Source organism: Rhinolophus sinicus, chromosome 9 (assembly GCF_057876585.1).
Source record: "Rhinolophus sinicus isolate RSI-liver-muscle chromosome 9, RSI-T2T, whole genome shotgun sequence".
Classification (NCBI taxonomy): domain Eukaryota; kingdom Metazoa; phylum Chordata; class Mammalia; order Chiroptera; family Rhinolophidae; genus Rhinolophus; species Rhinolophus sinicus.
Window position 1 is genome coordinate 21,565,857 of NC_142509.1, and position 14,300 is coordinate 21,580,156.

General features: G+C 55.3%; 1 protein-coding gene across 2 annotated transcripts; it reads left to right on the forward strand.

The window, feature by feature from the left end:
• The first annotated feature begins 6,198 nt into the window (after window positions 1-6,198).
• RNF215 (ring finger protein 215) lies at window positions 6,199-13,818 on the forward strand. Of its 2 annotated transcripts, XM_019743071.3 has the most exons (9): window positions 6,200-6,605; window positions 6,853-6,987; window positions 7,427-7,498; window positions 7,578-7,663; window positions 8,122-8,278; window positions 11,719-11,838; window positions 11,914-12,057; window positions 12,286-12,388; window positions 12,477-13,818. In XM_019743071.3, exons 1-9 carry the CDS (start codon window positions 6,312-6,314, stop codon window positions 12,497-12,499), a joined length of 1,134 nt encoding a protein of 377 aa, XP_019598630.2. In that variant the 5' UTR covers window positions 6,200-6,311; the 3' UTR covers window positions 12,500-13,818. The 2 variants fall into 2 exon arrangements, with proteins under 2 accessions (XP_019598629.3, XP_019598630.2); XM_019743070.3 differs by having other exon boundaries at window positions 6,199-6,605; window positions 12,286-13,818.
• The last annotated feature ends 482 nt before the right edge of the window (window positions 13,819-14,300 follow it).

Genomic DNA, 14,300 nt, shown 5'->3' on the forward strand with positions numbered 1-14,300 from the left:
TCAAGGTGCCATGTTCAATCTTAGTTGCAGGGGGTGGAGCCCACCATCCCTTACGGGACTCGAGGGATTGAACTGGCAACCTTGTGGTTGAGAGCCCACTGTCCCATGTGGGAATCGAACCGGCAGCCTTTGGAGTTAGGGGAATGGAGCTCTAACCGCCTGAGCCACCAGGCCAGCCCAGAACACTTTTTATTTCTTCGCTCCACAAGTACTGTGTATGCAGTGGGCATGGTGGCAGGCATGGGACACCTCCGATGAGGCCAACCAGGCCCTGCCTTCAAGGAGTTCCCAGTCTACGTGCAGACAGACAGCCAAGGCAGCAAGTCATTCCAGTACAGTGCAGCCAGTGCCACCCCACAGGGGGCAGACACGACAGTCCCCACACAGTCAAGAGGGTGGAGGCATCCCAGGTTCCCCATAGACCTGATGGCTGAGTAAAAGTCAGCCAGATGGGAGGGGCAGGAGGCCTTTTCATTCATTTATTCATACATTCATCCATGCCATGTATATTTAACTAAGCACTGTGCTAATCACGGAGTAAAATATCTGCCCTCGTGGAACTTAGTGTATGGGGGGTCGGGGGCATGCCCAGAGTGTGGAGAGGTGAGGGGGCCAGATAAGAAGCAGGGCTTGGGGGGTATGTGGATGTAGGAGGGGCAGACATCAGGAAGGGTCTCTGAGCGGAAGGGTAGGGGGAGGTATTCTGAGATCCTTGAGCGTGGGATGCTCCGTGGGAACTTGGAAGGGGGTATCTTTCTCCTTTTGGGGCCTCGGCACCCTTAGTGTTGAACAAGTCTAGAACATCTGCCAGGGTAAGGTCAGACTGTGGACGAAAAGTACCTCTGAAGGTTGAAGAGCCACAAGTGAGGGTTATGGGAAGGAGGTGGATAAGAAGCCCTCTTTTCAGGCCCCTCTGGTTCCAGCCGCAGCCCTGCTCCGCTGCCCAGAATACAGGATGGCAACCCCTCTGTTCCCTCCCTCTTTGTTCTCCCCGCTGCCTTCCCGTCCTCCCCCACCCCAGTGAGGAGACCAGGGGTCTTTAGGGACTTCGGTCTAGTAGGTGGCAGCCTGAGTTTCCCATGACTTCTGTTGTAGCTTCTTGGCACCCACCCCCCACTGCTCCCCCTGCACTAACACTGTGAGAGCAGCGGAAGCAGTCCTGGGCCAGGAACGGGGGTGGGGGTGGGAGACCTGGAGCCAAACCCCAGTTCCTTCGGAGGGGGGGGGGGAAGTCACCTGCTTTCTCTGGGTGCCAGTAACCTGGGGACAAATGTAATCTTTGCCTCTTTCCCAAGGCTGCTGTGAGAATTCCAAGTGGAAAAATGGCTGGTAAAGCTATGGGTGCACACATGTGAGGGATTATTCATACTATTATGTGTTATTTCTGAAGACACAACAGAATGTGAGAAACTGAGCCCCGTTGGGCCCCTCCTCAGGAGCCGGTTTCCTCCTCACTTCCGCAGTCCACCCTGGCTTTGTGAAGACGTAAATCCTCTCCCCACCCCAGTTCCCACACCTAACCCCCCCTAATTAAGTCCCTTACCTTCCCAGATATCATTGCCTAATCCCTAAGCCCTTTCTCACAAGTCTCTAGTTGTCTCCCGGAGTCAAATCCCTTTAGAATGAGGTGGCCCAGTTAGCAGTGAACCCAGAGGCTGGGGGCAGGGAGCTGGGACTTCAGGACTCCCCCGGAGGGGAAGGGAGGAGAGGGCAGGGGGATGCTGGAGACCATGCCCTGGCTCTGGCACTAGCTGACACGAGCCTTCCCTTGGAAAGAGAGAGGGGGTTGTCATTTCTAACCCCTACCCCCTGCCTGGATTCAAGATAGAATCCAGATTTTATAGCCAGACTTTTTCATTCTGTGCCAGTGCCTTTGAGAAGCAGAATGGCATGGGGTGAGCCCACCGACTCTGCAGCAAACTACCTGGGTTCTCTCACCTACCAAGGTTACTTGACCCCTGTACCTCAGTTTCCCTTCTGTAAAACGGCAATGAAAATTTTACTACCTCACAAGGTTGTGATGAGGTTAAATGAGCCAATTCATGCAAAGGACCTAGAACAGTGCTTGGAACATAGTAAATGTATCAGCTGTTTTTACCTGAACTGTCTGATTTCTTCCGCAATATTCTTGCCAGCCAAGTCTCCACACCAGCTCTCCGAGTGGCCTTCCTTCTCTTGGTACTGGAGCTGAAGCAGCCCCCAGCCCCCAGTCATTCTCTAAAGTCATTTTATCTCCTTCACATGGCACTTACCATGGTCTGAAATGGTCTTGCTTATGGATGTGGTTATCGTTGACTATTCTAAAGTGCAGGGGCCGTTGCTTGTCATGGTCACGGTTCCATGCCAAGTGCCTGGAACCCTGCAGACAATCAACATCCATTTGTGGGCATGACCCAACATTTGCTCTGCCCCCTCAGGGCTGAACCCAGGGAAGGAGCAGGCCTCTGGCTGCCCGGCCACTCTGCAGCCTTTCCTTTCCCACACACGGCAAACCTCTGCTACTACTCTGCACCTAGTCTGTGGGATCTTGGGCAAGTCATTGTCCCTCTCTGGCTTCTGGGTGAGTGGAGGGAGGTGATGATGGAACTAGGCAACCAAGGGACGGTCTATGATGTTTTTTAAGACGTGTTCTATATCCTGGGGCTCATGCCTATACAATGAAGGGATCTCAAGATCCCAAGTTCTGTAAATACAGCCCTCCAGCCTAGCCCTCTCTTGTTGTCACTGGGCCTGAAGTTCTGGGGGTAGCGGGGTGTACATTCTTGTGAGCTAGGCATTGCCTTCCTCAAGTCCCTTTGTAAAACCAGAAACTACTGCTGGGCTCCTATGTGGACTAGCCTGCCACCTGGTGGCCACTTAATTGTATATATTGGCCCCTCCCGTCACAGAGGGGACCAAGGTTCAATCACTACAGCAGACATCTAGTCTGAATATGGATTTGCCTACCTTTACATCCTACTGCCAGCACCGCCATCCGTGTACTCATGGAACGCCTCATCCACGTTTATGGCACCACACTGAAGAACTCATGTCACAGCAGAGAAAGAGCAGCTGTGGGCTGTGTCCAGGGAATTCACCGGCCTTATCATGCATCCCGTTCTTGGTACTGAGTCTAAAACATTTCACCACCCCTATCGTGTTCCCACTTGGGATAATACACCCCATACCTCACACTTTTGTTAACAGCTTCATTTTTTTCCTAGGTTGCCCTACAACTTCAGGGTGTGAAGAGAGATGGGGGCAGTTCACACACAGTTCACAGTCCAGTTCAGGGCCAGAAAACCTTGTATTTCAAGACACAAGCCACCTGGAATCACAGTATGTCTATTGAAAGTCTTTTTGTCCAACTCCCATTTTACAGTTGGGGACACAGGCCAAGAAAAGGGAGTGGCTTGCCTGGAGGCACATGGTGAGAGAGTGACAGCCCTGTCCCTGACAGCTCCCTACTCAGCCCCAGGCGTGAAGTAAGCTGGGACCTGGCTCAGTGTTCTGTCTGTCCATCCCTGAGAGCTGGGTGGCCAAAGGGTCAGCACCACGCCCGATAGCCTCCCTCCTCTCCCAGCTAGGATCCCTTCCCTCCCTCTGGGTCCTCCAGTCTCCTCCTCTTCAGATGCTCTCCTCCCAAACAGGGCTTTGCCCAGCACTCATCTCCCTGCAGTCAATCTCTGGTCCTTTGCTGCTCTGTTCCTGGGCTTATACTCCCTCCAGTGGCAACTCCGACCTTTACTGCTCCTCCACCCACACCCACTCCCACTCCAGCAACAGCAGAAGGCCCCGGGCTGGGCTGGGCTGGGCTACACCCTCCCACATTGTCTCTTCCAGGATAACCAAGGGTTACCCCACGGGAGGTAATCACAGGGTAACTCTTCTTACTCACCAAATTCACAGGGCGCTCCAGCTCCCGCTGATGGAAGGCTAGGATGTGGATATTTGTGGGGAAGCAGAAATGTGTTCTAGGTTGGGGACAGGTGTGAGTAAGGATCTGTGTCTGGTGGGTGCAGTGAGGACCCCCTGCCTGGGTGAGTGGGGTGGCGGGCAGGGAGTAATTAGTAGGATTAGGTATAGGCAGAAGTGAAGCCAACAGCCTGGCTAATTACAGGGTGTGTCCTTGCAACCTTGTCATTGGGGCTGACAGATGGGCTGAGACATTCACCGAATCGGAAAACCAAGGGGTCTCAAGAATGATTTCATACCTACAAAGGAATGTTAGTAACCTACAAGAATAAAGATACCACAATTTATCCCTTCCAGTGATGGAGAGTTGGGCTGTTTTCAATTTTTTACTATTTAAATAGGGCTGTTCAACACATGCCCGGGAAATGGTTCTCAGCCAGGTCTGCACATTAGAGTTACTTGGTGTGCACATTTTTAACCATTATCAGCAACAAATTCTCACCTCCAGAAACAACAATTCAGTTGATTTAGAATAGGGGATGCACATCAGTATTTTATAGACGATCCTTAGATGATTCTAATATTATCTGTATCAAGAACCACTGTTCTAGAGTATAGACCCAGGAGTGGAATGCCTGAGAACGTGCATATGGTTTTATTTGATATAAAATAGTTTCCAACGTGGCTGTGCTGTACCAGTACAACCAGGCTGGTCAGCCATTAGCGGTGTGTAGATTCCATTGTGCCACACCCCTACCAACACTCGGTATTATCAGACGCTTACATTTTTACCGGTTGATCTCTCAAATGATTTTAATTTGTATTTCACTGGTTAATGATGAGATTGAGCATCTTTTCATATTTATTGACCATTCTTGTTTCCTCTTTGGCCAAATGCCTATTTGCATCTTGTAGCCCATATTTAGGTATTTGTATATTCTGCAGATGAATCATTTAGTTACATATACCTTCTCCCAGTTTGTAGCTTTCCCTGCCACTTTCCTCTAATGTTTTCATTAACAATCGTTTCATTGTGGATGAATTTTTTTCAATCTTTTCTTTTACAATCTGCTTTTACACATTAAGAAATCTCTCTCGATCTTGAAATAATCAAGATATTGTTTCTTTCTAAGAATGTTTAAGGTATGACTTTTCATATTTAGGAATTTAATCCACAGGGAATTGATAGTTTGTGTATGATGTCCAATTTTGTTTCTTTTCCCTATTGCTAACTCATTTTCTTAGCACAGTTTATCAAACAGTCCATCATATTTCCTCCTCCCCTCCCCCAACTGTATTGTTTCCTCGGGCATAGCCATGTTTATGTGTGTGGGTCTGTTTCTGGCTTCTCTGTTTGATGTCCCATTTGTCTGTCTCTGGGCTGATATCAGGCTGTCTTATTTTTTCCATCTTTTTCTTCTGGAGCATCTTGATAATTCAGTGTTGGTGGTTATACGGGTGTTCACTGTAAAAGTCTTTCCATTTTTCTGTATGTTTGATATTTTTCATAATAAAATATTAGGGAAATGAGTGTCATGACTCATCTGGCCTTTTATCACAGTGTAATTTTTAAAAGGCTTTCAGGCTGAGCCGGCTCCCAGTAGCTGCAACCCTTGGAGAAAGGATGAGTTTGAGGACAGTTCGTGGAACTTGGACTTTCCGGCAGGCATCAGAGATTACTTGTTGGGGACTCGGCAGGGCTGGTCTCATATTGTGCCCACTTCACAGCACAGAGAATTGACTTCCCTGAGGACCCGGCCTCTCCACCCCACTGCGGAGTTGTGTCTGGCCTGCTCCATCGAACCAAGCATCCCCAGACCCTCTCTGTCACTCCAGGACCCTTGCCTCAATCTCCCCCAGCTGACTCCCACACCAATCTCTGGTTCTCTGCCTCCTGGAGTTTGGTCCAGGGGAGAAATTGAGGCCCAAGGAAGAAAGGGGTGCAATCTGACCCAGGCCACACCGTGGGACCATCAGGCCACTCCAGCCTCCAGGCCCCCAGATATCCCTCGTTCCTACCCTTCTGTGTCCCTCATCGTGTCTCCGCCTCCCCAAGTCGTCCTTTCCAACAATGTCTCTCTCTCTCTCTGCCCCAGTCTCCGCTTCTGACAATCCAGCAAGCTGTGAGCACCTTCTCTCTGACTTCCCGCCTCTACATGGTGATGTATCTAGGTTCCGCTCCAGCCTCCCCGGCCGTCGGCGCCAGAGCTCTCCATGGCCACCAGGGGGCGCGCGCGGCCTGGCCTGGGCGCCCGAGTCGCGGAGAGCCCACCCCCCTCGCGGCTCCCCGCCCCGTCCGGCCACAGCCCCGCCCTCTCCCGGCGCCCCGCCCCGTCCGGCCGCGGCCTCCCTCGCTCCGCTACTCTGGCGCCCGCGACCCCTGGTGTTCCTGTCTCATCTGTTTGCTGGGTCCGACCATGGGCCCCACCGCTCGCCCCGCGCTGAGGTCGCCGCCGTCGCCGCCGCCTCCTCCGCCGCCATCGCCGCTGTTGCTGCTGCTGCCCCTGCTGCCGCTTTGGCTGGGCCTGGCGGGACCCGGGGCCGCTGCCGACGGCAGCGAGCCCGTGGCAGTGGCAGGGGCGGGGCGGGGCGGGGCCCGTGCGGTGCGGGTGGACGTGAGGCTACCGCGGCAGGACGCTCTGGTCCTGGAGGGCGTCAGGATTGGCCCTGAGGCCGCCCCGGCGCCCCGGCTGGGCGGCCGCCTGCTGCTGGTGAGCGCTGCGGAGCCATCTGTTTCTGGCCCTGGCCCCAGTGTAGACCCCGCACCCGGATCCGGCCTTCACCTGGACCACCCCCTGGCAGTCCAGCATCTCCTCCCAGGCCCCCAGCATTACGGTTTCCAGAACCTGAGGCCCAGATGCCCTCTGCTCCAATTTCGTTCCTAAGCTCTGGCCTTGCACCCCCTGTGTGCCTGATCGCCTCCTCCCCTAACTCTGCCTATGGCCCCTCGCCCCACAGATGGATCTCGTGGATGCTGAGCAGGAGGTGCCCACGGAAGGCTGGATTGCAGTGGCGTATGTGGGCAGGGAGCAGTTCCACCAGGAGAGCCAGGGCAATGGGCCGCAGGCTTATCCCAAGGCCCTGATCCAGCAGGTGCAGGGGGTGTATGTGGGGAAGGGGCTGGAGGAGGGGTTTTCAAGGCATTTGCTAGAGCCAGACTATTAGGGGGGGACCTTAAGGAGCTTCCAGAAAATTCCTGGGCCTGGGTGGGGTTTAATGGTGGTGTGGAAGCAGAGATGGGGGAGGCCTGTGAGGGTCAGTGAGAATATCCAGTGGGGAGTTCCTGCTGGGGGTCAGTGGGCAGGCCTGCCCTGCTAGGACCAGGGAAAGCAGAGCATTGTTTGAGTCCCACAAGCATCTCAGGGGAAGGCAGGAGGAATAAGGGTTTCTGTCCTTGACCTCAAGGAGCCTATAGCCAGTCTGTCCAGAGGAAACGCTCACTGCAGTGCCAGGAGCTAAGAACAACTCTGGCAACAGGTGTGTGAGCAGGGCCTGGGTAGGATGTGGGCTAGCTTCTCCCTCTGTCCTGCAGATGCGGAGGGCGCTCTTCCTGGGAGCCTCTGCCCTGCTCCTCCTCATCTTGAACCACAACGTGGTCCGAGAGGTAAACTTGTTCAGGTTTTGGGGGCACACAGACTGGGTAATGGGGGAACAAAGCCAGCTGACCCTCTCTTTCCCTACAGCTAGACATATCCCAGCTTCTGCTCAGGCCGGTGATCGTCCTCCATTATTCTTCAAATGTCACCAAGCTATTGGAGGCACTGCTACAGTGAGTTGGAGTTTGGGCTCCATAGGGCTGGGCCTGGGACCCTGGGTGCTGTGGGTCCTTGACTCTGCCATGGGTTCAGGACCAGGTCTCGGGACCAGAACCTTTCCTCTTAGCCTTAAGGCTGTAGTCTCCTGGTCTGAAAAACGGGTGAGGAAACTGGAAGGATGTGCCAGGGCCTGGAGTAAGGACGTGGCTCTGTAGGCAGAGGGGATTGGTGCCAGCAATGAGGAAGCCAGATTCCTGATTGACAGGCTCTTCCCTGAGCTTTTGGGCCTCCCTGGCCTGGCTGGTATGAGAACTGGAAAAACCAACAGCCGGGAAAGGCCTGAGGGCCAAAGCAGAAGGGCTGCAGGGTGATAGTTGGGGGTATCCTTTTCCCACAAGGCTGGGGTGGAGGGGTGTGGACCTCCCCTCCCAAGAGCCCTTCTGCCTGGCTCCTTGGTTCCTTTCTCTCCCAGGAGGACCCAGGCCACAGCTGAGATCACCAGCGGAGAGTCCCTGTCAGCCAACATCGAGTGGAAGCTGACCCTGTGGACCACCTGTGGCCTCTCCAAGGATGGCTACGGAGGATGGCAGGACCTGGTGTGCCTGGGAGGCAGTCGGGCCCAGGAGCAGGTGGGTGCCCTGGGAGAGGAGGCTCAGGTGGGATCACACACATGCCTTGTCTCAAATCCTGTGGCCTCTCCCCACCTGGGTGGCAAGGACCACCACTTCCATCTCTCAGGGCTATTGTGAGTGTTCAGTGACTTGGGTCAATACACAATGAGTGTTAGCTGCTGTTATCATGTCATTGTCTTGCTCAAAAGCTTTCTTTGGCTCCCCATTGCCTGCAGAGTAAAATTCAGACTCCTTAACCCGGCTTTCACAGCTTTCCTGATCACTCACTTACCCCACTTGTCCTGTTTTTTTCCTAGTCTTCTTATACTCTGCCATCCTGTGCCATTTACTGGCCTTCACACATGCCCTGGTCTCCTGCCATTAAGCCTTAGCCATGCTTGGCTGCAGGTATGGACACCACTTTCTCTGTCTCTATATGTTCCAGTCCAGCCAGCGCCCTCACAGCTCATCCTGCCTGCCTTCTTTGGAAAGCCTCCCTCATACCCTCAGCTCCCAGGCCTCCGTCTCTCAGGCCCTTCATGGGCCCTTAGGACAGCCCGTCCTACTATGTAAGTGTTGGAGAGCATGACTTTGTCTTTGAAGGTCAGGGCTGTGTCTTACTTGTCTCTGGATTTCCCAGTGCTCAACATTGAGAGGGTTCAAAGGTGTCCTGTCTGCAAACATTTCTCAAAGTACCTACTCTGTGCAAGGCGGGCGTGCCCCAGTCTCCTGGTATGCAGCCTCCAGCACGTGTCGGAGGACGTGGGCTGTGCGAGGCAGCTTCGTGCAGGCAGACTTGGGGTCAAAATCTGGCTCTGAAACCTTAGCTGAGTGATCTCAGGCCGGGTGCTTCACCTTTCTGGTCTTATAGTTCTCATTTGTGAACAGGGACAGCACATGGCCATAGGGATTGTGTATATAAGCTCATGGCGGGCACTGAGCAAATGGGCAGCTGCTACTACTCTGAATATCTTTATTGATGTAAGTGCTTGAATAAGCGGTCACCAAATAACTTTTGAGATCCTAGGACATTTGAGGCTATGGCTGGTACAAAAGGCTATGAGACCGGGACTCTGTCCTCGAAAGGCTCAAAGACAAGCAGGGAAGAGGAACTCTTGACAGTTCAGCCCAGACAGCACGTGCTAAGTCCTGTGAGCAGCACACACCACAGTGCAGTGGAGGGAGCACGCCCTGAGGCTGGGGGATTGGAAGGGCTTTCTGGAAGAGAAGAGAGCCTCACTGTCTCTCCCCCTGGAGGGCAGCCCACACAGACCTCTGGGTGGGACAGGAATTTGGTGAGGGGGCTGTCAGATGAGAGGCTGGGAGCAGGTGCGGGCAGAAATGCTTGAGCTAGGAGAGGAGCAGGCTGGGAGAGGGCCTGACAGGCTTTGAGGCGGGAATAACAGTCTGTAGGCCGGTCTGGCTGGTACAGAGGGCAAAGCTGAACAGCCATACTGCTAGCCGGGGTGGGCCGTGCACGTGTTGGGTGGCCATCGTACCTGAAGTGTCTGAAGGACAGCCGAGGCCAGCACTCAGCCCTGACCCCAGGGCTCGGTCATCACCCCTCAGCCTCTGGTAATCCAGAGTAGCAGCACCGGTGTACCAGAAAGATCCAATGAACCACGGCCTTACTGTTCTGATGGACAAGTCCCAACCCTGCCTTCCCTCCTCACCTGGGGGTCCCCAAGATGCACTGAGCCTGGGAAGGCTGGGTCTCAGGCCTACAGGAGAGCTTCAGGCTGGCCACACCCTCAGCCTACCCAGTGGTCACTGGTCCCTCCAGCGCACAGAACTCCAGGTTCTGCCCTGCAGAGCTTACGCTGTAAAGGCCACTCTGAGTCCAGCCAGGTGTCAGCCAGCTCAGCATGGCAGGGGTCACAAAGACAGGGCAACTCCAGCCCTGGGCTCACGGAGCCCCATCTGGAGAGGAGATAGGCCAGAGAGACACTGTCACTGCTGGGGTGAGCGCTGAGCTGGCGGTGGGCATGGCCCTCGGGGGCAGAGTAGAGTGAAGGCACCTGAGCTTAGGGGTGCGCAGAGCTTCCTGGAGCAGGTGCCACCATCCTACCAGGAGTGAAGGGATGATGGGGACACAGAAAGCAGCGGAGGGAGGGTGGGAAGGAGTGGGGAGCTGGAACTCACAGACATCTCTCAGTAGTGGCCCCCAGAGTACCTCTGCCCTGAGCAGAAGCAGTATCATGACACTAGCAGCACCCAACTTTGTCCCGAGTGGCGGCCTCGGTTAACATCAAATAATTTCTCGGCCCCTCTCCCCTCACATGCTGGCAGTTGAACTCAGCATTGGCAGGGGAAGAACATGATGACAAAAAGCTACTAGGAATGCAGAAAGCTTTGAAGTGGATGTGTTTATTAGTCATAAAACACCCACGGACCCTGTGAAACAGGCCTGTGTGGGTGAGGTGTGCCTATGCTGGAGCGGGCCGGGTTTTGCTTTCAGTGCCACGTCATTTCCTCAGCCAGCTGTTTAGTAGTCACAGCCTAGCTGCCACACTGCGTATGGTGGGAGTTAAGTCAGTGCAGCCCCTCAGGGGTCTCTCTAAGACTAAGTGAGGCACGTCAGACAGAGCTTCCTCCCTCCAGTGGGACCAGCAAGGGCAGCAGCAAGGAAACGCAGGTTTAGAGTAGGTGTGAGGAGGGCTGAGCATGGGAGGCAAGGGCGGAGCATGTGCCCAGCACTCGGGGTCAGGGAGAGCTTCCAGAGCAAGGGGCATCCAAAGGCATGAGCCAAGGGAAGGGGCGAGGAAGAAGAGAGTTCCCAATAGGGGAACAGTGTGTGGGAAGGCACAGACGTGGGAGGGGGTAAGGAACAAGGGAGGCTGAGAGGAAGGCAGGCAGGCTGGAGGAGTTTGGGTATTCTCCCGAAGGTGGGGACAGGTGTGGGGGAGGAAGTGTCACAGGGAAGGATGTCAGGCAGGGGCGCTGCCTGATAAAGTCTGCGAGGTGAGATGCCCAGGGCTGTGGTGGGTGAATTTAGAGCAGGGGCCCAAAAAAATGGTAGAGGAGTGGGCTGGAGAGGAGGGACATGAGACTCCAGGAAAGCGAGGCAACAGGGTCTGGGCACTGGCGCCCTCAGCCTGGATGGAGGTGGGTGGGTGATGGGGACTGGGAAGCAGACCGGAAGTACAGGTTAGGGATGGGGTGGGAGGTGGCAGGGTCCTGGACTGGGGAGTGTGTAAGGCTGCCAGATAGACACTTCCATGGGTGCCAAGACAACGGGTCGGTTGCCTAGGAGAGGCCTGGGCTGGGGACAGATGTGGGCTGCCTCACTGTGTAGGGTGGAGTGAAGACAGCTGCGCAGCCCCTGGGACGGAGGCTTCAGAAGAGGAAGCTGGGAGCCTCATGCCGATGGACCTGCCCTGCCTGGTCCTTAGAGTAGATTTACTGGGGGAGGAGAATGGGGTGGCCCAGCATCCCTGACGCCCTGCTCCCCTCCCCAGAAGCCCCTGCAGCAGCTGTGGAACGCCATCCTGCTGGTGGCCATGCTTCTGTGCACCGGCCTCATGGTCCAAGCCCAGCGGCAGGCATCAAGACAGAGCCAGCGGGAGCCAGGAGGCCAGGTGGGAGCCAGCCCGAGGGAGTCCGGTGCCGTCAGCCCTCAGGCCTGCCAAACTGTCCCTGTCCTCCCCCCACAGGTGGACCTGCTCAAGCGCCGTGTGGTGCGGAGACTGGCATCCCTTAAGACCCGGCGCTGCCGGCTGGGCAGAGCGGCACAGGGTCCCCCGGAGCCTGGTGCTGAGACCTGTGCCGTGTGTCTGGACTACTTCTGCAACAAGCAGGTGAGTGCCCTGGGCAGAGGCCAGGTATTGGCTGCCATGTGATGAACCACGCCCCCTCCTGAAAGAGCTCGGAACCACCCCCAACCAGCACTACAGAAAGCAGAATGGCAGGGCGTGGGGGCAGGTCACAGTGGTTTTAGTTTCCCAGCTCAGATGAGGACATGGGGCCAGGCACCCCCACCCGGAGGCCTGCCACTGTGGCCTGAGTACTTCCTCCCTGCCCCGCAGTGGCTCCGGGTGCTGCCCTGTAAGCATGAGTTTCACCGAGACTGCGTGGACCCCTGGCTGATGCTCCAGCAAACTTGCCCGTTATGCAAATTCAATGTCCTAGGTGAGCACCAAGGGTGGGGGCCGTTGGCTGGCTCTGCCTGGTCCCCACCTGATGCCTCCCTCCCTGTTCTTTTTCCTCCTCCTCGTAGGGAACCGCTACTCAGATGATTAGCTGCCCCATCTGGATCTCTGCACACGTGATGGGACCCCTCCCGCCTGCACCCTGGCCTTGGCCTGGGCTCTTGGAGGGACAGCGGATGGTCAGGAGAGAAAGCCCTGTGGGTGAGGAGTAAAGTGCCCCACCCACCACATCCACACTGGGAAGGAGGGGTGACAACCCCCCGGCTGAGGATGCAGGACCTGGACCTGCTGGGACGAGAGGAAGACAGGCCCCTTTGGGGCCCTTCTGTGCAATCGTGGGGTGTCTGTGTCTGCCCTCCTCGTAGGCAGCTCCCAGAACCTGGGGCAGGGGCCTGGGGAAAGAGGGTGTGCGGCAGTGCAGCTGTTCCCAGGTCTCTACGAGCTCTCTGGCCTGCTTGTCAGACATTCCAGGGGCTGAGGCTGCAGTGGCCAGGTTTTGTGCTTATTTATTGGGGAGGTAGGTCGGGTGAGGAACTGTTTGGCCCCGGGGCACCTTGGCCTGACCATCTTTCAGGACACGTCTTGGTCGGGCAGTGATGTTAAACCCAGCGGCCTGCTGCCCTCGGTGTTTGGGCACTGGGAGCCACGGGTCCCACTGTCTGTCTAGCTGGGCTCCCTTCCTGGGCCTGGCTGGGCCCAGAGGCCTTAGAAACCATCCAGTCCTGTGCTTGGTGGGGCTCTGGATCGCTGACCAGGATACTTGAAGCCACAGGATAAATGTTATGCATCTTCCAGGGACAATTTTTTTTTTTTTTTAAAGATTTGGGGCAGAGGAGGTTTAATATTAAAATAAACATGGATATATTTTAACATAAGTAAAATTTGTGTGGATGTTTTAAGATTCCAAAGACAAGTCACCTTGGTCTCTACTGTCTGTGGGAAGTGGATTCTACAACGGCCCTCAAGATTTCCCCCAGACCCCATGAACGTGCCTTGTATAATACTGGAATTGTGACTCTAATGGATTTGACTCCCGTGATTACGTTATGTTATATAACACAGTGGACCTTGAAAGGGAAAGTATTCAAGTGGACCTAACCAAACCACATGAGAAATTCTGAGGATGGAGGACTTGAGGATGGAGGTGGCAAGGAAGGTGGACAGTCTGGGAGCTAAGAGTGACCCCTGGCTGACAGCGGCCAGCGAGGAAACAGACAACCTACAGCACCAAGAATCAGAATTCTGCCAACAACCAGAATGAGCCTGTGTTCTTCCACAGAGCCATCAGAACGGAAGGCAACCTGGCAGATTCTATGATGTCAGCTTTCTAAGACTCTGAGCAGGGAGTCCAGCCACACAGGGCCTGGACTTCTGACCTAACTGTGAGATAATAAAAGGATGCAGAGAGGAGCTGAGCGGTGACAGGTCCTTCCCCTGCTTTTGGGCCCTGGCCTCTTGCCTCAGGGAGCCCCCAGCCTCAGGCTGCCTCTCACCTGTGAGGGGCAGGGCCAGAGCATCGCAGCCTTCCTCAGGAACCTCCGGCTCCACAGGAGCGAGAGTTGGGCTGATGCTGGCCGTGCTGGTTCAGCTGCACACCTGGCCCCTCCTGACCTTTCTCTCTAAACTGGGCACTCTACCTGGCCTCCTCACCAGGGGAAAATGTCATAGGAAGCTGGGAGCGCCCACCCTGAGAAGTCCTCAACAAGGTCTTAGGGCTGTCCCGCACAGGCAAGGTGACTCAGGGCAGGCTGGAACCTTCCTGAGGAAACGACTGCTATGGGTCTGGTGTGGCAGGTGGCATCAGGGCCTGGGCCCCAAGGAACAGGCCTGGGAAAGCCAAGGCTAGCTAGGGTGTCCCGCCCTCTGGTTGGGTGAGGCCTTGCCCTGCCTTC